General features: G+C 41.7%; 1 protein-coding gene across 3 annotated transcripts in view; it reads right to left on the bottom strand.

Moving 5' to 3' along the window:
- Positions 1-12354: 12354 nt before the first annotated feature.
- PLXNA2 (plexin A2) overlaps positions 12355-23601 on the bottom strand; it is a 397866-nt gene continuing 386619 nt past the window's right edge. For 2 of the 3 annotated variants that reach the window (XM_053393447.1, XM_053393446.1), the window contains exon 32: positions 12355-21819. In XM_053393447.1, coding sequence (XP_053249422.1) covers positions 21724-21819 — 96 coding nt within the window. In that variant the 3' untranslated portion in view covers positions 12355-21723. The remainder of the gene's footprint in view (positions 21820-23601) is intronic. The other variant, XR_008331159.1, reaches the window with a different exon arrangement.

Here is a 23601-nt window from a genome sequence, read left to right on the forward strand (position 1 = left end):
CTGAAAGGAAAGTCAAATAATAGTGGTTTTTTTCAGAGAGCTGGAGGCAATTTGAAAGAGGGATTGCTGCTCGTGGTATAAGTACAGTCATCTCCCTTATGCCTCTGATAACAAGTTTGGCAGGTCTTGTATTGCTTCAAAAAAATTTCCCAATCTGTTTGATCAGATGTGACAGTGGAACAAAAGAAATGTGTGCATGCACCATGAGATGTGAATCCACTTGCAGGCAGCTCTCTTAAACACACTGTTTCCCATTTAAGTTTCACATCAATGTACTACACTGAATTCTGCCCAGATTTACAACTCTGCTTTTTTTTTTTTTGGTGAAACCACTTTATTTGAATATTTTTTCAAATACAAAAGAGCAATACATTAAGCAACATTCTATTAACCACTCATTTCAAATATAGCCACCAATTTTCACTCACACATTTTCTGTTCAGAGTTACCAGAGATCACTGAATGCATTACACACAAGATATTACAAATTTGTAACACCTCCTCTGCAATTTTAATTCCATGTCTGTAGCATTCGTTTTCAATGTCTGGTTAATGCATCAGGACATCACCCTGACTGACACAGGGGAGTGCTGTAAAGAATAACCCCCCTTCACATTTCTAACCAATAAAATAAAGAGAGAAGCAACCTTCACTTACAACACAGCTGGAACTTTACTACTCCCAGCAATGGAGAGGAACACTCCTCCATTAAACTAGCCCCGACCATGCAAACATATTACTGTATTCAGAAAATAATCATTCTGGTCTTCCTGCTAGGCAGACCTGAATATGCACACTACCTCCCCTTCCCTAACTCCTGCAAAGAGACTTGCAAGACTGAAAGGGAATTCATGCAGAGTAAGTAGGCTTTTCCTCTTTTATTGCAAAATAATCCCTTCAAATTCTGGGGAAGTATTTCTATTGATATTGTCTTAGAGCACAGTGTTTCCTGGGTGACAGATTTCACATTAAGCAACCCAACACCATAATCTTCTGCCACTAAAGTTCTGTCAATGCAAGGCCCCTTGACGTGCCCAGGAAAGTGGGAACATCCACACCATGCCTGATACATGAGCAGGACCCTGAGACAAAAAGATTACAGTAGGTCCTTCTAAGGTCCAAATGAAAACTTTATCAATGAGAAGAACGTGCTGAAATTTCACAGTTTGGCACCTGAAATACATATCAATGGTCACTGAAGAGGAGTTAACTTTTATAGGTGAATGAAAGTGCTTGTTCCATTTATATGAGTATCATTCATATTTCTGATACCCCACTGAAAGTTTGTGGCACACAAATGTGCAATTCTCAAAGAAGCTCCTGGTATACATGTCCTCAAAGTTGCTTCTGGGTACTGAAGACTGTGTAGTCTTTAACTCTTTCACCACAGCCATAACATATTTATTTAGTATTTGCTGATTTCAGTGAAATTGATTTGACTTAAGATCATAACCTTAAACTGATGAAGAATAGACCTGTCTGAGAATCTACTCAAAGTGTAGGAGCTGAGTTTAATGAGTGCTATGATCATGGAGTTTGGCAATGATCAGGACACAGAATCAGAGTGCCACTATCTGATGAGCTGGGCCACATTGCCTCTTCAGCAGGTGATCAGGGGTCATCTGAACCTGAGGCTGGCTGGTAGGAGCCCACGGAATCAGATGTGACAACCCACAGAACCACACCAGGGACTCTCAAGGGCACTTTACCCTGGCCTACCATGCTACTATGCCAGTCCAATGGCATAGTGGGAGGCCCTGAAGCACAGGAAAAATCACCACCTTCAAGCCAGAGGGCTGACCCTTTAAGGACTGTCCAACAAAGAGGGTGCCAGCATAAGAAGTTGACTGGAGGCAGAGGCTCAAAAGGCCTCAGTTCACTTTTATCTCTTGTTGGAGCAAGTGGCTAAGATAATAAATTATTGTTATTATCTCATATAACATTTAGGAAACATCTGAAGGCAGCCCTGTATAGGGAAGCTTTTTAAGGTTTAATGTTTTATTATGTTTTTATATATGCTGGAAGCTGCCCAGAGTGGCTGGGGCAACCCAATCAGAGGGGTGCGGTACAAATAAATTATTATTAAATTATTATTAGCAGCTCTCTATTGGTGCTGCAACACTTGCCTCTCTCCATGTGCTCCTCTTTGGGACCAGAACAAGACATTTAGAGAGATGATTCATTGTGGTAGTCCTTATCTAGCAAGCGTAGGTCCAATATAAGATGAAGTATTCTGGGTTGGTGCTGGTAACTGGACTCTGATTTGACTTTTCAGGGAGAGAATGCCTGATCACCTTACTTGCATTAGCACCTTCCTTATTAGCATGCCACACACAAAGTCACACTATTTGTTCATCTTGACCAATATTGTCTATTCTGACTGAGGCAGATCTCAGGCAAAAAGCTTTTCTGCCACCTGATCTTCTTAACTAGAGATTGAACCTGGGAGTTCTGCAGGCAAAGCATCTGCTCTGCTTCTGAGATCTGGCCCTGACTTAAATTTAAGTCTCCCACATTCAAAGCCAGCTTTCTCTATGCATTATATGAGAGTTGCGGCAATGAGATATGTGATCTGAATTTCCCTAAAATTACGTGTGTGATTATAGAGATGGCTAAAGATTATACAATTGCGAATTCTTTTAAATTAGTTACAGGCAATTAGAATTTCATCAGCGTGATGAAAAGTGGAGCCTCTATCAGTAGGAGCATCCTACAAGGGCAGAATTAAAGGTCAACACATGGGAAAGTCAGCATGCCAGAAATACTTAATGCTCCAAATGGCCCATCCTCCAGTGGGAAATGGGAGGTCATAAAGGCCCAATTTGGAAATGGGAAGCAGCAATTTTTTGCTGACCTTTTTGATACTTAAATTCACCATTGGGTCCTAGTACACCACTGGCAAGATGTGCATAATTAGTGGAATACTGCACTCAGATGAAGACAATAGAGTTGTTTTTTTCCTTTTAGAACCACTGTGGGATAAGCAAAAGCACATTCCCATCACCTTACTCTCTTGCTAATGATGTCCTCGGTGCATCCTAGCTGCTGAATGAGTCTGGAATTTCCCACAAGGGAATGCAAATAATCAGATTCCATAAATAAGCCATTTTGGGTTGGGTTGGGGAGTTCACTCATTAGGCCTCAGGAGGGGCTTATATGCCGGCCCAAAAGCTAAACCCATTATTAGGAGAATAAAATATTCAACTTGTGAGTCTTTCTCCAAGCAGAAGAAAGAAAGCTCTGAAGATCTATGTGGTACAGAGTACTATGGACTACATTGATCTGCCTGCCACTAGAAATGCCACTGGTAAATTTAAATTTCAAATGATCCATCTATACGTGTTAACTCAAAGGAATACTTATTGGAATAAAAGGCACTGGGTTTGGGGGGTTTATTATTCTCAATTTAAAACAACCATCTGTGATTAAAACCAATTACGTGACACCTTCCAGCAAAGCATTGTAGAGATGGAAAGATGTTGGGATTTCAACAACTGCAGGTCAAAATTAATGTAGTGATTATGTTTGATGATTAAAAATGCCACATCTATTAGCTTATCTTGAAAGGCAGGCAGGAAGAAACTGAGAAATGTTCCTGATACGATGCAGCTTAAAAGGACAGAGAAAAGGCTAAACAAAAGCTGAGACTGGCAATGAAGAATGGAAATACCTGTGGGAAAATTCCAGAAGAGTAGCCATGTGAATGTAGTGAAAACAGCAGAGTTTGTGTCATCTTAAAGAAGAACATGTTTTTGTGGCATGAGCTTTCTTCACTAGATCCTACAATTCTATGATAACATGAAGTAAAAGGGAGAATAATTAATTTGAGCATCCCTGCTCCTGGCTTTCTGATGGCAGTTCCAGGATATCCTGAGTCTTGGTCTCAGTACTCACCATGCACACACTGATCATTGCACCAAAACAAACAATTGACTTTCAGTGGAGCTGTCATGTCAACACTGTGCCCAAATGGCCAGCCAGACATTTTAATGCTTATAAACACTCATATTTTACCAGGCATGCAAGAACCTATATTTTTGAAAGAGCTCAAAGACATAGGAGAGAAAAATAGTTTCATGTAGATTACAAACCTTACAACCACTTTCACTGTAGCCTAAGATTTATAATGGTTGACAGAGCCTGTGAGAAGTGGTGGAGAAGATTTCCGGAACCTTCCTCTCCAGAGAATGCTGCCATTTGCCCTGTATGGGCTTTCTTTCCCTCTTCTGCGAGATCATTACAGTTGTCACCTTCTCTTTCTACTGATTTGCAAGGAGAAGAGAGGAGGTGGGGAGAAATTTTGGTTTCTGATTGCCAGGATAGGCCTTTGGGAAGTGTGATGTGGCAAGCATAGCAGCATTGTGGATTTTCCAGTTGTGATGAACAGGAGAGCCAGACCAGTGTCTGGTGATGCAGTCCCTCAGAATCCCACCAGAGTGCTGGAGCCTCTCTCTGATTGGCTACCAAGACAACTAGCTAGAAGGGTGTGTGGAGCAGCACTTTGGGAGGGAGAATAAAACGAACAATTTCTGAGGGAGTTTGGAGAGGGGAATAGAGAAGGGAAAGAGCTGCAGTGAAATAGGGTTTAGTTTGAGAGATAGGGCTTGATTTGAGATGGGAGATAATCATTAGGATAGGGTTTGTCCGAGGGAGAATTGGCTCTGATTTGAGTTGAACTAAGTAAAGCAATGAGAGTGAAGTAACAGAAACCGAGCTGAGCATTTTACCACCTATTCTAGAAACCTGAACATCTTCTTGAAGTGTAACAACTCATTTTTAGCAAGGGAAGTTTATGAAAAGCTGAGCATATACTATTCTGTTTAAGCATGTGACAACTTTATATTTAAAATAATAAGTTAACTTCTACCTGAAAGAATGCATCTTCTGACCCAACTTTGTTTCATGAACCCCTTTGGTAAATAAAACTTTTCTTGTTTGCTCAACTCCTGCTGGAGACGCCCTGAATCAAAGTTTCTCTTGCACAAGAACCCCCCCCCCCAAGATAGCCTGTGGTAAATTGTAGAAATTTGTTTAATTGGTGTACTGTGTGGTGGGTCTGCTACATATTAATTGCTGGCAGTTAGTCCATGCTTTCTTTACCTAAAGAAAATCCAGGAGACAGACAGACAGCACTGGGGATGAGGGAGCTTGCAGAGGGGTTAGGGCAGCAAACAAAGGAGTTGTCCATTGGATGACTGTTTCTCATGAAAGGTTTACAAAATCAAATTCTGAAATGCCATCCTCACCTAGATTTTCATCTAGGTGGTTCATAAGAAAGTGAAGGAAGAAGATGGGAAAAGAAAAGCAAAGCTGACAATTCAAACCATCTTTTCTAAATGCTGGATTCCTCAAAGTTCTTGTGTGAGCTTGTCTTTATAACTATATGATAACTGTGCAACATTAAAGCAAGCATCGTGATCCTGTTCAGGCAGGATTAAACATGCTCCTTAAATATGAGGAAAGGGCTAGTTTCCACAGGTTGCATTTTGAAGTTCCTTCAGAAGCTCTTCTGGATGCAGGTCCTGGGCTCGCCATGTTCGACAGGAGAGGTTGATAGGGTGAGGGCTTTGAGAAGAGCACACTATCTGCATTTTATATTAACTTTCCTAAGCATCATTTGACCTTGTCAGTGCAGATAAAGCCCTGTGAAGTGCACACTAGACAAAATGTAATTTTAATTAAGTATAGTTATATCCGGCCAAGGTGGCATGGAATACAAATGACCCTGCCACCACGGAATCCTCCTTATTCCCATTAAAATTTCTTTTGTAACCCACAAGGCCAAAAGAGACAATGGCCTCCCTGAGGAAGGATTTGGAGAAGGAATTCTTCATCTTCTGGTATCTGATTGCCTGCACTACTGAGATGCCCCTGAAACTCACAGCCGTATCTTAGTTTCTCCAGAGCACTGAATTGTAGGAGCTTCTGTTCTGTTCCCTTCTCATCACTTATTTGGCTCGTTGAGAAAGACACTTCATATCCTGATTTGTTTTGGCCGTGGTACAGTGAGCAGCACAGAGTATACCCCTTGTGTAACAATATATTGTACACACCTGCTGTGGTGTTTGTGGAGGCAGGCCTAAAGCATCCTGCATGAATGTAAAATCTGACAAAGTTTTCAGAAAATTAATTTGTCATCACCAGATGACTTTTTGTTCCGCATCTGAAATGTCATTGGAACGACCACACTAAAGAGGTACTAAGAACGGTATATGTTCATAAGAAGAATGAAAAGACAACCTTGATAAAAATATATATTCAGCTTTCCACAGTTCACCATTAACAACATTCAGAAGTAATGAATGGAAGACTAAAAGATGCATTAAGTATTACATGAGCACTCTCTGTATGATTGTTCCCCTTGGCAATAACAGAGCCCAGAAATTGCCAAAAACGCTGGTGTTTAAATGCAAAGGCTTCTGGTTCCTGAAAACATGGTATGGTTGCAAATTAGAGATTGACAAACCTTCCAGACATGCTTAATGTGAATCATGTTCCTACTTCATACAGTACAAGGTGCTAATTCACCCAGGTTCCTTCTTCACATCATTTGAATGAACCTTTGTGTTCAATATTCAGTGCTTGTGTTCAATATTGTGGCTCCTGAATTTTCTCCACTTTGGATTTCAAGCCCATCCCTCCCTCTCCACCTTATGAATTGCTCAGCTTGCTTCAATGTCTCTAGCAGGTGTGGTGCAGTTCTGCTCTCCCCAACCCATTTAAGATTGCTCAGTCTCCCTAGTCATTAATTCTCTATCAATGGAGGAGAAACCACCAAGAGCTCAGGAAAGCCTGCTATTTTGTACCTCCAAAGCAGTGGCAGACCTTGGGGTCTCAAATTTCAGCAACACCTTGTGTGATTCCAAAATTCACCTCCCCCAACTTCTTGTGCTCCATTCTAAATCATAGTTGTGACATTCTCTGTGGTACCCCTGAGACTTGACACCCAGTACAACCAAACCAATCATGCTCCCCTAAATCTGCCTCTGTTTGTAGCCCATCTCCAGCCTATTGCCACTTTTCTACGCTGAGCATTCTCCTGGCTATTGACTGCCTTGTGATTGGCAGGACAATGCCAGCTGTCAGTCAAGATCCATCTGGGTCAACACACTCTTAAAAATTGACTGTTTCCACACAGTCCTTTGTCCCTTAAATGACTGTCAACATGGCTCCTTGTAAGGAGACCAGAAGCCTGTTTGTAAGAAGCTGTAACAGAATATTCAGTATGACCTTAAAATGAAACACGTCGTTTCTTTTTCATGTACCATTCTGTTTTAACCCTTGTCCTCCTGTTTTGTTTTTAAATTCTTAATACACTTATTCCAGTCTCTCATATACTTAGGCAATTGTTTCATGGTACATATGTATGAGTGGTGCTTGACAGAGAAAAGCAAACTACTTTGATGTCTGGGGAGGGACACATTAAGCTGGATGCCATCTTGATTCCCCTTGTATTTCCCCTTGTATTTCCCTTGTATCCGCTGCCGCAAAAACAAGCAGGCCGCCCCTGCGGCCTAGCCAGGGGCCCAGCAGGCCGCCCTTGCGGCCTAGTCGGGGACTCTGCCACCCGCTCGGGCTGGCAGCCACGCCCCCCCTGCCACCACAAAAATAAGCAGGCTGCCCCTGTGGCCTAGCCAGCAAAAGCTGAAAAGGCTGCAAAAATGCGGCCTAGCGAAAGAAAGAAGGCCGCAAAATGTGGCCTAGCCTGGTGGAGGGGCCAAGCCCCCCCCATCCAGGCAAAATGTGAAGAGACCAGTTACTTACCTCAATCTGGCTGCCTGGGCATGCTCCTGATGATCCTGATCCTGGAAGGAAAAACAGCAAAAGAGGCTTGGGCAACGGAGACACCCTCTTTTCTTTTGGCCTTGGGACCACCCCAGCCGGCTGTCCATTGTCCTCCCTGGCCGAGGGCGGGTCAAAGGCCGGCCCAAGCAGGTGGGTGGCACCTGCCCAGGTGAGCCCCGCTCAGTGCTGCAAACCCTGCCCACCTGTGGGGAAGGGAGGGCGGATACTGTCTTGGATCTTTGGGAAGCACTCCCATCCAGGGTTAGAGGAAGCACAATGGGTGTGGTGGCAAGTTGGTACAGACTGACCTACCCAGTCTGGCAGTTATGGAAGGAAAGGAATATCAGGTCTCCCACCCTTCTGTTACAGCAGGTAGATCCCCTCTCATCCTCCAGTGGTGGGGTGTTGGAGCAGTGGCTGACACACTGCCACTTATTTCATAGCAGCAACAATGATAGCATCTCCGGGGTGCTATTTGCCAGTCACCTGCATGTCAAATCAACAAGTTTTTCTCAGAGAGAATCACACCAAATAAGCTAAGCTAAAGAAGAGGTAAACTGCAGTAGCATACATAGCTAGGGGTTAAGCTACAATTTTTATTTTAAAAAATTCCAAAATCCATTGGAGTGCTTCTTCAGGCTGACTGCTAAGAAAGAGGAGTGAGGAAAAGGCTAGCTTGGTGTTTTTAAGACATGGTGAATCCATTAGTCAAAAAAAAACCCATTTATTTTTGTTGAGTGTTAAAAGGGCTGTGGCTAAAGAGCGCTTTAGAATTCATCACTTCACCACAGTCCCCCCAAACACATTGCAACAATGCTGGAGGTTCTGGGCACCCACCAGCCCTTCTCCTTGTTACACTGGCAGAGGGGGGCAGTTGCCACTGCAGTAGGCTGGGGTGGGTGGGTGTTGAAGGGTTTAACAATTACAAATCGTAGCAAAAGAAAGAAAGAAAACTTTTTGGTGCACTTTCAATTGTAAATCACTGCTTCCAATCCAAATCAGTCTGGGAGAATTTACCCATCACTATGCTGGACTGCTGTGAGGCTGTAAGTTTATTTTCTAAATGAAGTCATTTCTACATTCTGAAAATTGGACAGTATCCCCTAATAAAGCAATGTTCTGATCCATTAACTCTCTGCTGTTCGCCACACTGGAACTTGATGAGGAGCTTTTATTGGCAGAGTCTCTCAAAATATATTTAAAAATCTGAGCTTCATTTTGAGATGAGTGAACAACTCCCCCCCCTTCCACCTTTGTCCTGGATTAGCATATTTCCTTTCTGCCCTCCCCAAAGGGTCTCCATTTCTCTGTCTCTTCTCATCACCCAGAGTAATTTGGGGCTGTTAGAGAAAGTTCATTGCTGTAATTGCAACCAGATTGGTCATTAAAGTTGACAGACAGCTGCTGGGAAAGTCGCTCATTGATTCCTGCCACTCAGAAGCAGCTCCCAGTGCCTGCTCAAAGGACAAGCTGGGAAAGGCAGTGCATTCTTTCTACCTCAAGGAACAATAGTTTCTGGGAGAGAGCGTGCTCAGAACTCATGCCTTCATATGTAAACAAGGTTCACATGCAGCTTTGCTAAATCAAGCCAGACTAGTCAGCAAACGAAAGATTCCCCTGGAGCTCTCTCTTATGGTACAAAGTTGGTAATGCATTTTTGAAAGATTATGCTTTATCCTTGCAGCTGAGAGAACAGCTTACCTCCCAGGATCTTTAGGAAAACAGGAATACCATACATTGTGCATAGGTTCTCAGTTCCTGGTTGAGATTGCTTTTCTGAAGCGAAATTCCCTAGCTCCTTTTATCCATTTAATAATATGAAAATGGATGGGTTGAGCCCTCCCTTCCACTTGTTTGCAGTGACACAGATTTGAAACCTGCAGCTCAGGAATGAACCTGTTTTGCGACATCATGGAAATATATACCAGTTCACACCACCACAAAAATAGCTCACAATGACTAGACTGAGATGAATGTTTGCTCACCTTTAATCTGAGGCTTTAGGTTAGGTGTTGCAACCCCATGCACATTCACCTGGCAGCAATTCCTGTTGAGTAAGTAGGACTTTCTTCTGAACTGGAATGCCTGAGATTGTACAGTTAAATATCCACACTGGAAGCCCGGTTTTTTTGAAAGGGGTTTCAGCAACCACAGGAAGTTTCCTGATCTAAGTATTTGTTCACTGTCTTTAAAAGTTATAAAACTTCCCCCTGGGGAAATCTAACTGAATTGTCACTACAGGATTTGGACCAGGCACCTCTTTCACAGGGGAGCAGAATAATGTTGCTGTACCAGCTCAGTTCCAATTGTATTTTCAAAAGTGTGGCCAGATACAAGAGAGGCCCTCCTATACTTAGAATAGCTGAGTTGAAGGGACTTTCAGCAGGTGTAGCTTGCATCATTAATAAGCAACACCTGCTGCAATTACCTCTTCCAAACAACTATTACAGGTGCTGGAACCCTCTCCTTACAGTAACAACTTCACTTACAGTAACAACTTCATGGTCCTTTGTGATTCAAGAGCAGGGCTGTAGCCAGCATTTCTTGCTTGGTAGATCAATGACAAAATGAATGAGAAATCAGTTATTTCCTGTGAATCAACACAAAGCTTTATGTGCCCATACGTGTGTGTTTTTACACTTTACCATCCCTAAGTGCTTCTGAAAGTCCTAAAGGACTTTGAGATTAGCCACAAGGTGGTGGGCCTTTATGCTAGAACCCTGAGATAAAACAATGAAAGCATGTTATAATATCTAATGGGCCACAGTATTTGTTAAGTGGGGAGAGGAAAATAATAGAATTATAGAATTGTACAGTTAGAAGGGACCCCTAGGGTCATGTAGTCCAACTTCTACTAAACCATCCATGTGACAAGTTTTTTACAACATTAAAAATTGTGGCATACTTTGTGGTAAGGCCCATCATTGTTAGGTGTGGTACCCTTCTTTTTGTTGTAATTTGACTGTGTTTGCTAGCTTCATCTAAGATTACTTTATGTTGTTGGTGGACACAAGCTTGATTTCTCTGGTGTCCAAATAAAGGGCTATTGCAGCAGAGTACGACAGAAAACAGGCAAGACACATGGATATGTTATCAATTTTCCAGAAACGAAAACAAAAAAATCTCTCCCAAGCATCCATCAATAGTTCCTTCTGATTACTGCTTCCTGCTTAATAATTTAGAGAAAGTAAATATATGGAATCTAATACACAATGTGAGCAGGGGGAAACAGCTCAGTGAAGAATGGCAGCTCACAACTGTCTTGGTGGCGATCTTACATGCCAGAATTTATAATTAAAGGATCTGTGTACATGTTATGACTATTGTTCAAAGGTCACTTGAAACAGCCTCTGCTTGGTGTCTTTTCCATAACATGCATCATGTAACACCACTCTCTGTACAATCCTGACTTATTGTGTAGACTTAGAGAGCTTGGTTGTGGGTACTCTCCATGAGAGGCACTGGTATCACATGGAGAGAAGTAATATGTTACTGAGGTGGCATCACTCACTGTTTCAACAAGAAGAGGATTTTGCATGCTAATTGGAAGTCCCATAGAATGCTTAGAACAAGCACAGGATTGACAGAATAGTCAACAAGTAGTCAAATGAATACTAAATTCTCTTGGAAACCTGATCTAAAGTACTCAGCTTAATCAAGCAGCTCATTCAATGTCTTGCCTTGAAGATTATGCCTTTGACAATTATGCATGATGCCAAGTTACATGCAGGATCAGATTTCTCTGGATGAACCAATAAGGGGGACGGGGATAGCTTCCAAGAAAATCACCAAACACACTAGCAACACCACCCAGCATCATATGAGCATACTTGCAGATACTCACATGTTGCACCAGATAACTGGTGTTCAGGTTATTGCTGATTGTCTGACCTGCTCTGCACCTACATAGGCCTATAAACCTTCTATGCAACACCCATTTGTGCATGCAGCTCCTCATTTAGAGAAGGAAGCATATATATGCCATAGAGAATTGGGAATCTGATCAGGGTGTGAATTAAAACACAAGTCTCTTGCTAAAAAGGGCTAAATGTGAAGATGCATATTCTTTGGCTATAGAAGGAGAGATATCGTGGAAATGTATTCCTCAGGATCATATAGCAGTCCAGGTACAAATGAATGTGCCCATACCCTAAAAGGAGAGTCAGCCAGAAAACAAAATCTCCCCCATTATCATTCCACAACCTAAACAAGCATTTCCTCACTCTTAATTATTTGACACACACAAGTATTTCTCAATAGTATGACTTTTTTTTAAAAAAGAAAACAGTTATTGCTGGGGAAAATGGTTCTTTGTTAAGGAAAAAAAATCAGTACATGTAGCTAGATGGCAGTGTTTAACCTTTTTCTTCTTCTTCAGCCTCTTGAGTTTTAAGTGCTTGGCATGTTGCAAAAATAAATTGGAGATTAAATATTTCGTTTCGCATCTCCCGTTACTGATTTATTACTGGTGCAACACAGCAAGTAAATATCCCTCACTGGTTTAGCAAGTGCAAGCAGTAGTAAATCCTACCTATCCCAAGCCAAGCTCGCTCAGGAACAAGATACAGATATTTTTATCCAGTAAACTTTATTTATATATAACAACAGTACAAAGTGAGTCCTTGGATTGCAAAATAGGAGTGTTTCATATTTACAATAGGTACACAATAATATATTAGAATAACAAAAACCTTTTTTCCCCTTGGAACATTTTTTTAAATACTTCAGCTTTCTTACATTCCCCCCCACAACACTTGTAAAAACAACAAAAACCAGACAACCATCTTAAAAAAAAATATAATACAGAACTCCAGTGTGTCAAGTATAAAGGAGGAGGAAGGGGATGAGAAAATGTTTAGGGTAGTGTAGAGTGGGTACATGTAGGCTATGCAGTCCAACAGCCTTACCAGACTGCTGCAGCAATTCAGTTCCAGGAATGGGACAAATTAAATAGAAACCCTTTCTCATGCCACCTAAAATCTTCCTTACAGTACTCAACTGGATCATTATTAGAAATCCCACCAGATTAATTCCACAAGATTTGGGTCCTCTCTATTATTATTTTTGATATTAGTGCAGTACAGAACGAAACATCAAATGAGAATAAAGATTCCTTGTAGCACAACACTGGAAAGGAATCCACCGAGCATGGCAACTTCAGGGCCCCCATCCATTTTAACAAGGCTTGGTAGGAGCCGCTCGGTGGATTCGGCCGCCAGTGCTGTCTGAACATACTTGGTTGTAAATAACCCCCATCCTGCTGTCAGGCACAATGAAAGCTTGTGGACAAGACCTATATCATGCTCACAATAAATCTAGAAAGTGTTTTGAACATTTCAAAACAAAAGCACCATTTCAGAAACTGTGCAAAGAACGGTCCCTATAAACCTTCCAATATCTTGTTCCAAGATCACTGGGACATTATCTAAGCAGAATGTTGACAGCAAATTTTGAAATGCCAACTATTTTTACTTTTCAGAAATGGTACTAAATTTTGGAGAATTAAAACTGACAGGTACCAAAGTTCCCTTTTTACTTATGAACAAGTTGTCAAGAGTATTTTGTTATCTCCCCCTCCCCAATTTTATAGTATCCTATTAAAAAAGCATCCATTTTTGGCCAACAACATGGTTAAAAAAACAACAACCATATGAAAAGTTGGTTTAAATTTTTTGCTGACTTCTCTGAAGCACCACATGCCTTGTAACAAGACAAAACAAAAGATATGGAAGGTTTAAAGTGTCCACACTTCTGCTTGTTTATTGGTATAAATGTATTTTTCAGACTCAGACCCTCATCAGGTTTCATATGTGAAGGGGGGAAATACACAGACAAGAAGGCAAAACACAGACAACATAAAAGAGAAATTCTGGTCAAAAACAATAGACAAACACAGACACCTAAGCATTAACCACATTGAAAACAAACTGTGTTTCAGTGACCTGATTGATTCCATATGTTGAAAAACAATGGCAGTCTCAAATGACTAGATGAGATGAATTGCGTTATGTTCTTCAAATTTTCCTGATGCTGTGTTTGTTGCTAATAGGAGCTGAACACAGCATCTAGGCAGATTCTCTTGCTGCCTGCATCTGAGGTAAGGATACAGATGTACCACAGAGCCTTGAAATGTTATGTGGGGAGCTCTCTACATTGATTCCTTATGAAATCCCTTCAAGATGGTCACCAGATCTGAAAATTGTTTACAGCAGGGCTGTGGAAGCTGTGGCCCTCCAGAGGTTGTTGAACTACTGCTCCCGTCATCTCTGACCATCAGCCATGCTGGCTGGGGCTGAAGTTCAACAACTGCTAGGGGATCACTTGTTCACCATCCCTGGCTTACAGATGCACACAGGGTTCTGGAGTTCATTTGTATCCTCAATTTGTCTGGAAACACTGCTTATGGTTCCCAGGATGGCTTTAGGACAGGGGTCAGAAAACTTTTTCAGCAGGAGGCAAGCCCACTGTCCCTCAGACCTTGTGGGGGGCCAGACTATATTTTTTTTGGGGGGAATGAATGTATTCTTATGCCCCATAAATAACCCAGAGATGCATTTTAAATAAAAACACACATTCTACTCATGTAAAAACACCAGGCAGGCCCCACACATAATTCAGAGATGCATTTAAAATAAAACGACACATTCTACTCATGTAAAAACACGCTGATTCCCAGACCATCCGCGGGCCGGATTTAGAAGGCAATTGGGCCGGATCCAGCCCCTGGGCCTTAGTTTGCCTACCCATGCTTTAGGAGGAAGAATGAGTGCATTTTCTTTCTTGCACTTCTGATGTAATGTATCAAGGGAAAATTTGCAATCTCTCTTCTGGTGAGATACCTGATTCCCAGCTCATTCCTCTCACTCTGAGAGAACTGAGGAAAAAGGTCCCCATTTGGAAGTGACATAAGAAGTACAAAAAGAGAAAGAATGGCTGCCCCATGCTTCTTCTCATTTCCTAGTATTGTGAGACACTGCTAGTTATATATACTAAGTGAAGATGTACATTTGGAAGGGAGGGGGGAGGAAAGTCACAGAAGATCTCAAGAATATTTCAAAACACTACAAAATCCTGCAGAGACATATTTTGCTGGAATTCCACAGAAGCATTTTTAAAATTCCGATGAAGTCTTTCAAAAGGAAATACATTCAAAAGGTGTTTCAATTTTAAAACTTTTTTTAAAAAAATCTTCTAAAACTGAATGACCTGCATTTAGATTGTGGCCTTTCCTCAGCACATTGGTTTATGGGCTATGATTTCTTTCAGAAACTCCTAAGAGTTAGCTAATGCATCGAACTCAAATTCACATCCCTTGATACATATCCTTGTCTACAAAGGTAAGGTGCCTTATCTGCATTACACTGGCAAGGTATGAGGTTGATTGGTAGTCATCACACACAGATACAAAAGGAGGGAGATCTGTTTATTGTTGATAGTTTTGGAAAATTCAGTTAGTATCTTGAAAAATGATGCATGTCTCTTGAATATTTTTCACTTAGCTCCCACTGCTGTGCTCACTGGATGGGATCTTGGACAGATGGGTAACAGTTAATGGGAACCAGAACTAACTGGGGGAAGAGAGAGAAGTTATCTCTGGAAACACATTTATTATTTAGAAGATCAGACTGTTGACTAGCAAGTAAACATATACAGTTAGCATCTCTATGTATTGTTACTGGCTTGTGGTTTATAGTACAAATGGAATGCTGAAATCTGATAAACTCTAGCTCTGCTGGAGTTTAAATGGCTCTTTCATGTTGGGTATTTATTCTTCTCCAACTGCTCCTGCTGCTGTGTCCTTTATCACCAGGGTTGAGTCTCCACTCAGCCTCTCTCTCCTCCCCCAAAGCTTAATCAGGTCAGGCTATTTTTGTTTCATTTTGCCTGTTGAACTGACTCCCATTGACAGGTGACTGTAGATAATACTGGAGCCTAAAAGGAGGGCTGAAGGGGAAATCACAGCACCTGGCGATGCTAATGGGAACTGCTCTCATTCTTACGCAAGTTGAAATAAGAGTTCTCTCAAACTGGAGCCTTCCGGGGATGTTCTCAGTCCTTCATCCAGGTGTAGAGCATAGCAAGCAAGAGCAACAAAACACATGCCACTATGCCTTTCCATTATTGCAACATTTGCACACTGGAGGCATCCTATGACGTTGTCTACCTCTAACTGGAATGGTTGCAGATGAGTTCCATCCATCCACACACTACGCAGCTTAGGTGAACAAACAGGGCTACTTGGAGAAGAACTGAAGCACAGTACCAGCAGCTCTTGTGTTTGGGTGGGAGGAAAAGTTTAAGAGAATAGACACTGCACTGAGATGCACAAATGATATATAATCAAAACTTTGGCCCCTTTGTTGGGCTGATGAAACTTTGGGGCAGTTCATCTAGACTATGATGACAAATGATTTCACTTAAACTGAAGTAAACTCAAACGAGTAAGTGGGACCATTCTAGCAAAGTATCTGCTGCTAAAGGGGTCTGGGAGCCCTTCTACCACTTTGGCAGAGGGCAGAAATGAGCTGCCCTGGCAGGCATTCTTTTGACCCAAAATATTGTTAACAGCAAGGAATGGGAGGACACTTTGATAAAAAGTCCTACTTTATGATGTCAGCCCATGACAATGATACTAAGTCTAGAAAACACAGAGGTACAACAGGTAGGGAAATAGACTATTTTGGAAGGAGATTTACAACTGAGCTTAGATGGGTCTGCACTCCCTCTTAAGAGCCAAGTCCACACTAAATAGGCACTAAATAGGGAAGCTTAGGTGGCTGAGGTGGAAAACTGTGCTCTTTGTCAGCTTAGGGTAGCTGTTGGCACAGCAGTCTATTGAGATATGTAGCATCAGTGCTGTTTGTAGGATTGCATTTGCAGAGAGTTTAGAAACTTCAGCTACTGCAAAATGTAACTACTCAGGTTCTGGTGGAAGCCAGGTGGTCAATTCAGGTGACACATGGCAACAGCTGAACTGGCTGCCTGTGCACTTCTGATCCAAATTTAAAGTGCTGTTTTTAATTTTTAAAGCCTTAAAAAAGTTTGGGGCTGAGTCAACCAAAGGTCCACCTTCATTCATAACAGCCTGCCTACATGTTATGATCACCAACCACCCTTCTTAGGAGAGAGCCTCTTCTGCAGTGGCCCTGCACTGCTGGTATACATCGCCACTGGGAAGACTTAATTGTTACAGGCTTTTTGGAGCACATTAAAGACCTGGCTTTTACATGAGATATTTCCTTTGGTTGTTTCATGGTTCAATAGCTGGTTCAATATGTGTAATTTTGGGTCAGACGGGTATTGTTGTTTTTTAACTACTGCTGGCCTTTATTATGTATTTTCAGACTGTGACTGTACTGTATTTGATTTTACCTTGTTTTTACCACTTTGAGAGGGTTTCTATCTTTTAAGGTGACCTAAACATGTTTTAAATAAATTAAATAATAAACATTTTTGCAACACAAATTGTTAATTTAGCCAGAGGCTCTTCTCAGAACAGCTGTAGCACTTTAGCTGTTTACCCCTTCTACCACAATCTAAATGATCATGGAACCTATTACTGACAGAAGGGTCCATTGCTTTGGCAAGTGAAGCAGATGCAGAATTTTAGTGCTGGGTGAGGGGGAAAAAAAACCCACTACAGCAGGGGCAGGCAAGTGTGCTAACTAGATGGAATTTTATTTTATTTTTTAAAAATGAAGGCCTTCAAAGGAAAGAAGCATTTGATTAGCACATCACTACCCCTTGCAGTGGGCTCTTTGATGGCTCTGGATAGCACTCATCAATGGAAGATTAAATGGAATTATTCAAACGGCCGTGCTAGGCACAGAAATTCCAGAAATGACGTCTCTGGCTTTGATGTGAAAACACCTGAAACAGAGCAGGCTGGGACTCAAACATCAGGGGAAGGAGTCACTGACACAGATAGGGAATGTCACCTAAGGCAAATGCAACGGCTTTTAAATGCTCAAACCCTGCTGCTGTCCAAAGAAAACAGTATTTGAATCTCACCCCACCATACTAAAGCCATCCATGAATCAGGCTATGAAGCAGCCACAACTGGACTGTTTGGTAGCCATTTGGTTTCCATATTTATTTAATTGTGGAGCAGAAATTCGAGAACGACTTGTATCCCCAGTTCAGCTTTAGATAAATTTCATCCAGCCAGAGGGCAGAAAATACTAGAAGAAATGATACCACACAGGAGTTCCCTTCCAGCCTTAAAAACTGTGTGTGGAGATCATCAGTATACAATGGAAAAGTGTAACTGTAGGAAGCAATGCTTATAGTTAGGGGGCACTGGCAGACAGTGCCTGAATCAGCATGCCTGACACCTGCTAACAACAAAAGGATCAAGCCAATTGATGTGCATTTTGCCACTAGATGGCTACACAACCTAAACCAGCAACTCTAGTGTTACCCACCCCTTCTAGATAGTACCTCTGGGTTAGTTACCTCTTCCTCTACTTTTGACTAAATACACAAGAAACTGCAGCCTCAGTTTGGAAAGATGAAGGTACGCCCATACAGAACATCTGTAAAAAGTGAAAACCAATAAAAATGAAAGTGCACTGAAGGAGACCTAACATGATCTAATTGTGAAGTACCTGTAATTGGGTGAAGTGGAAATTCTTTTAACAAAAATTGGCTGTTAAACATTAACAATTAAGTTCAGGAACAAAGGAGACAAATCTGCTCTTGCAATCAAACTCACACTGCCAGACAGTACAGAGGTAACGCGCTGGAAACCAAACTGCCCTTCTTCTGAGATGCCTCCATTCATTTGGCTCCTGGTCCCTGTTCCTGCCAAGTCAATGTAAATCAGAGCTTTCTGGCTGCAAAGCTTTGGCTGCTGTGAATGTCAAAGGCTTTGGCTTATTGCACAAGGTCAGTCATTAGTATTTCTTTCAGGCTATTAATAGGGCCCAGGGAAACTTATGAAAGTGAATTATCAGGGGGAAAGTGGGCTTGGCACAGCTTTTAATGAATTATAATTAAAGCAGCAAGTTGCCCCTTTCCTTTATCCTTTTGCTGGCAGCATTCAGGATAATGATTAGAAAGTAAAAGTTGGGGATTCTCACAGAGTAAGGAATTTAACGTGCAACCCACTCACCCTCAGCCTTCTGTGGAAGCAGCTCCATCTCTCACTATAGGAAATAGGGGTAGTGGCATGGCTGCCCAAGCCATTTAGTGGCAAGAAGTCTCTGCTCTACCAGAGAAGATGCTCCTTCCTCATATCGTGGACAGGATCTTAATAATGTATGAGCCTGCTCATGAAAGGACTCCACTCAACAAACAGGAAAGAGGGCTGAGGTGGTCCGTCCCCTGATACTGCAAGCCTCCCTGACCCAGTGAGTATGGACAACTGAACAGAGGAAGCCTACAGACAGCTCTACGCCTGTGCATTTCCATGCAATTTGGAAACCCATTCATGCAGAATACTGTATCTTGTGGAAGCCTGTGCACATAGAGCTCTAGAAACATAGGCTCCCCCTATTCAGATGTTCATGTTCAATGTGGGGTCAGGGAGGTGCACAATGTCATGGGTAGGGCCACCAGCACCACCCCACCTCCTAATTGCATGCAGCCCCCTTCATGCATATAATAGTACCTTCCAGTGCTTCTGAAATCTAAATCCTGCTTTGGACTGATGTGGCAAGGATAGGCCCAGGAGATAGCTGAGATATATAGGTGCTATAGAAGTGAGTTAGGAGCAAAAGCCTTTGGGGCGGGGTGGGGATTCACTTAATGACTCCTCCTGTCAGTAGAATGACAATGACTTCCACTTGTGCAACATGGCTTTAACCCTCTCCTCCCCATGCTTGCCACTATCCTCCCCAAAATTGATTCAGTGTGTGTGTGTGTGTCCCAGAACAGTATGCGGGGGGAAGAGAGCCAATTTTCACCTTAGCACAAGGTTGAATTCCTCCCTTGTTTTTCCTGATTCTGAGAATTCCCTTCATCAAACAGCTATACAAAATTACTAAATGGTTACTTCGTGACAAATCCTCCCCAAACACCTTTAGGTTTTCCAGTACAGTACTGGTGCTCTGGCAACCTATAACGGAGAGGCGATAGTATCCACTGAATCCATCAAGAGCAGCTGTTTTAAATCCTAGACATTTAATTGTCTTATGCTGAAAATGCTATACAGTTTGGGAAGTGGTGGCACAGTCAGAATGGTCATACAAGCTGGTGTCACAACCAGCTTCTTCCTAGACCTTGCTTGAGGGAACCATTCTACATCTCTCAAATCCGACTCAGATTCCAGTCACGGGATCTGAAACAGTGTGGTCGATAATCCTGCCTTCCATTAGGCCTAATTGTCTTGCCCCAGTCACCCTTCTTAGCTGCAGCCTGCACAAATATCAATATTTATTACAGAGAGAAATATTTACAGCATCCCACCTGCTACTTGGCACTCTCGAAAGGGACAAGAAAGCTTTGGTCTTTTTCTTTTTTAAAAAAGGAACAACAACAACAACAACTCACAGACACCAGCCTTCAACTGATCACTAAGAAATGGGCTGTTAGGGTCAGCTAAGAAACCTAACCCAAGACAGGACACATGGACAAAGACAAAGACAACAGCCATTAACAGGCATGTAGAGTGTGCCATTTCCTTTTGTCTCCCTTCCCACTAGACATAGAAGTCTTATGCTCGACCTTTGCATGACCTTGCATATGGTGTGAGGGAAAAAAATGCAAATGCCATTTGTCCTGATTGCATAAGCACCAGTGAATCCAATGTGGGAAAGCAATAAATATGTTGCCTCACTAGGTCTACGCTGTTCAAGTATTACTTGCTGTAAACATTTTTTCCTTTACTGCAAGAAATCACATAGTGACTAGGAAAACAACGACCCAAAAGCTAACCAACCCACACCCCAAGCAACTATGAAAGCCAATTAGTTTTTACACAAATTGCACCTGCAGAAGCCCACAATGCACCAGTTTCAGTTTAAACCACTCACAATTTCCTTAGCTTCAAAACGGACAGGACATTCCTTAGGAACACAGTTGTCAAATACACAGAGACAGGGAGGAATCTCTTCAACAGGGAGAAGGTTTGTATCAATGCAGAAGAGGAATGAAGGACTTTCATAAAATCATATGCCCCTCCAACGGTAAATAAGGAGTATTAAAAAAATATCTGTACTCTATAAATACACAGCTGAAGATGAATTTCAAGACAGATGGGCTGAAGGACTGGATGGCTTTTCCACTCAGGTACATTTCTGCTAAGTGCCTCTTGCAGATACAGACTGCTGGACTTTCTTTCCCCAGCTGCACTATTTGAAAGGTTTGGTGCAAATTTGTGCTTGCGGGGCTTTCTGTAAGTTCCCAGGCAGAGGCATAAATGGAGTTTTTCAAACAATCCCAAAGGCGTGAAAATCCACTTGCGAACCATCCATCTGAGCCACAGACAACGGGGATCTCATGAGATGGGAGGGGCAGTGTATGCAGTGGAATTTTTTCAATGGGATATTTGATGTGGCCACTGTGGTTTTTGTTACATTTCATTTTTTTCTTCTCTCTTTCCTTTTTCTTTAAAAAACAAAACAAAACTTTAAATAGCATTTTTGTTATCTCCTAATATACATCAAACAACTTTCATGCAAAGCAGCAGTCATGGAGGAATCTAGGCTTCCCAGAACCTTTCTAGGTTTACAACTTGAGGAACTGAACTTCTTGGCAAACCCAACTGGTTTCTTTTTTAGATGCGCCATTGTTACTGGTTTTCTCCTGTCCTTTTGACTGAAATTTGATGATCGAATTTTGAGCTACGTATCTGGGCTAACATCTCTTCCTCAGTGGAGGTTGTCACAGTACTTTAGGTGTGTTCCCAGCAGCCTCCTTGCTGGTTTTACTCAGTTCCCAGAAGTTTTTGAGGCAACTACTTCCATCTCTTTGTTCCAGGAGTTCCTGCTCCTTTCTTCAGCTCTCCATAGACATGGCACCAATAAGCTGTTCTACTTTGTATGCCAAGCGCTGCCGGCGCGCCTGCTCATCCTGCTCCAGAGCCCCAATGATCTAGAACCAAAATAAATGCCAATGTGTTAGAGCAGAACTAATAATAAAAAAACAGCCAATATAGTGAGTCAGATTAAATGGAGAGAGGGATGGAAAAAACGAAAGATGGAAACAAAGAAATAGTTTTAGAAAATCTAGGTGATTTTGGTATCTATATATATTCTGCTAAGAAAACTGCATTGATTCTATTCTGTGGATTACACATAAAACCAAAAGTGGAGTTCTGCTGGACCAGAAGTCCAGCACCTTGATTTCACAGTGGCCAACCAGTTACATACACAGGAGTGATGTTCTGACATTTCAGTCTAGCTTTGTTGGTAGTTACGATATATATACACCTGCTACTTTTTTTAGAGAGCTTGGAAGATGCATGGGGGTAGATGACCAACGTAATCCTAGCCTTTAGCTGTATTTCTCCCCCCAAAAAAGGTTAAGGGTAAAATGACTGCAAAGCAGAGTGCCACTGCCTTCACCAGCCCATACGCATTTTTGTGTTATCACAGTGGTGCACATTACCAGCAAAAAACACAATCATATTCTGGATGCTACATTTCCTGTATCATTTAACAAGAAAGTAATGAGGTTCTCATCCCTAATCGGCAAATGGCTGCTGCACAGTACCACGCGCTTATACATGCAATTAAATGACAAAAGCCTTGCTTTTAATGGTTGTAATTGCAAAATAGGCTTTTCTTGCACTGCAAATTAAAGGGTTGAACAGATGGTGGGAACTTGGTTTCAAGTGATGCATCCATCAGAAGAGCCCATGCTGCCAGCAACACTTTGCAAAATAGATTGTGTTTGAGTTGTGCCATACTATTCATTTCTGGGGGGGAAGGGATGGTGGGACAGCACCGTAGGTCAGAATGCTTTTTTGAAAGCATTTGGAGAGCAGTTCGGCTTTTCAAGCAGCTTTTTAAAAATAAACATTTAAACCACAACTCTGCTTTCTCTGACGACTGTGATGTAATTACATAATGATGAAGAGTAGTCACTAATTCAATTCTTTTTGAAATAAATTTCGATAATGGTAGATAGTGGATAGAATCACAAATGAGGCAACCTGACAAACATAACTAGAAATTATCACAGGTCTCAAATAGCACTTCAGAGGGTGTTTTTTGGGTTTTTACTCCACATTTCACAATAAAGCTATTTTACAACACATATTTTAAATCTACAATACTACAGGGATTTACAAGCTCATTTATAGAAATTTAGAGATGACTGCTTTTAGATTTCAAGATTAAAAACTAGCCCATGTTATATTGGTGATTGCCTGTGATTAGGGACTTCTTGGCTGTGGCATTCTGCTTATGGAATTCAGGAAGAATCCTTTACTTTTCTCTCTTTTTGACACCATTCATTTTACTTCCCCAGGCTTTTAACAGTTTAGTTTTTAAACCATTAGGATGCGATACATAAAAACTAGGAGCATGCATGGTTTGGGTTCTTTTGGTTCCAAGTTACACTAAGAATATGTTTATGATATATGGGACCAGAATCTCAAGAACTGGACATGTACCTTCACAGACAAAATGCCACAATGGCATTTGGGGTGTGTGTGTCTGCTGTTCAAATACAGCTGAAGGGCTTTTGACCGGGACCAATTTCTTTTCTTAAGTATCTTCACTAGAGTTCCCATATTTCAAAAAGTAATTTTGGAGCCACTGTTAAGGAAAGTCGGCAAAAAACGACACTGCCGACATAGATTGCCAGATTTTCCTGGACATTTTTACGATTTCCGCCTGGACACTGCTTCCAACTGCAGTATTCCAAGTG

The sequence above is a fragment of the Podarcis raffonei genome, chromosome 6 (genome assembly GCF_027172205.1).
Source record: "Podarcis raffonei isolate rPodRaf1 chromosome 6, rPodRaf1.pri, whole genome shotgun sequence".
Classification (NCBI taxonomy): domain Eukaryota; kingdom Metazoa; phylum Chordata; class Lepidosauria; order Squamata; family Lacertidae; genus Podarcis; species Podarcis raffonei.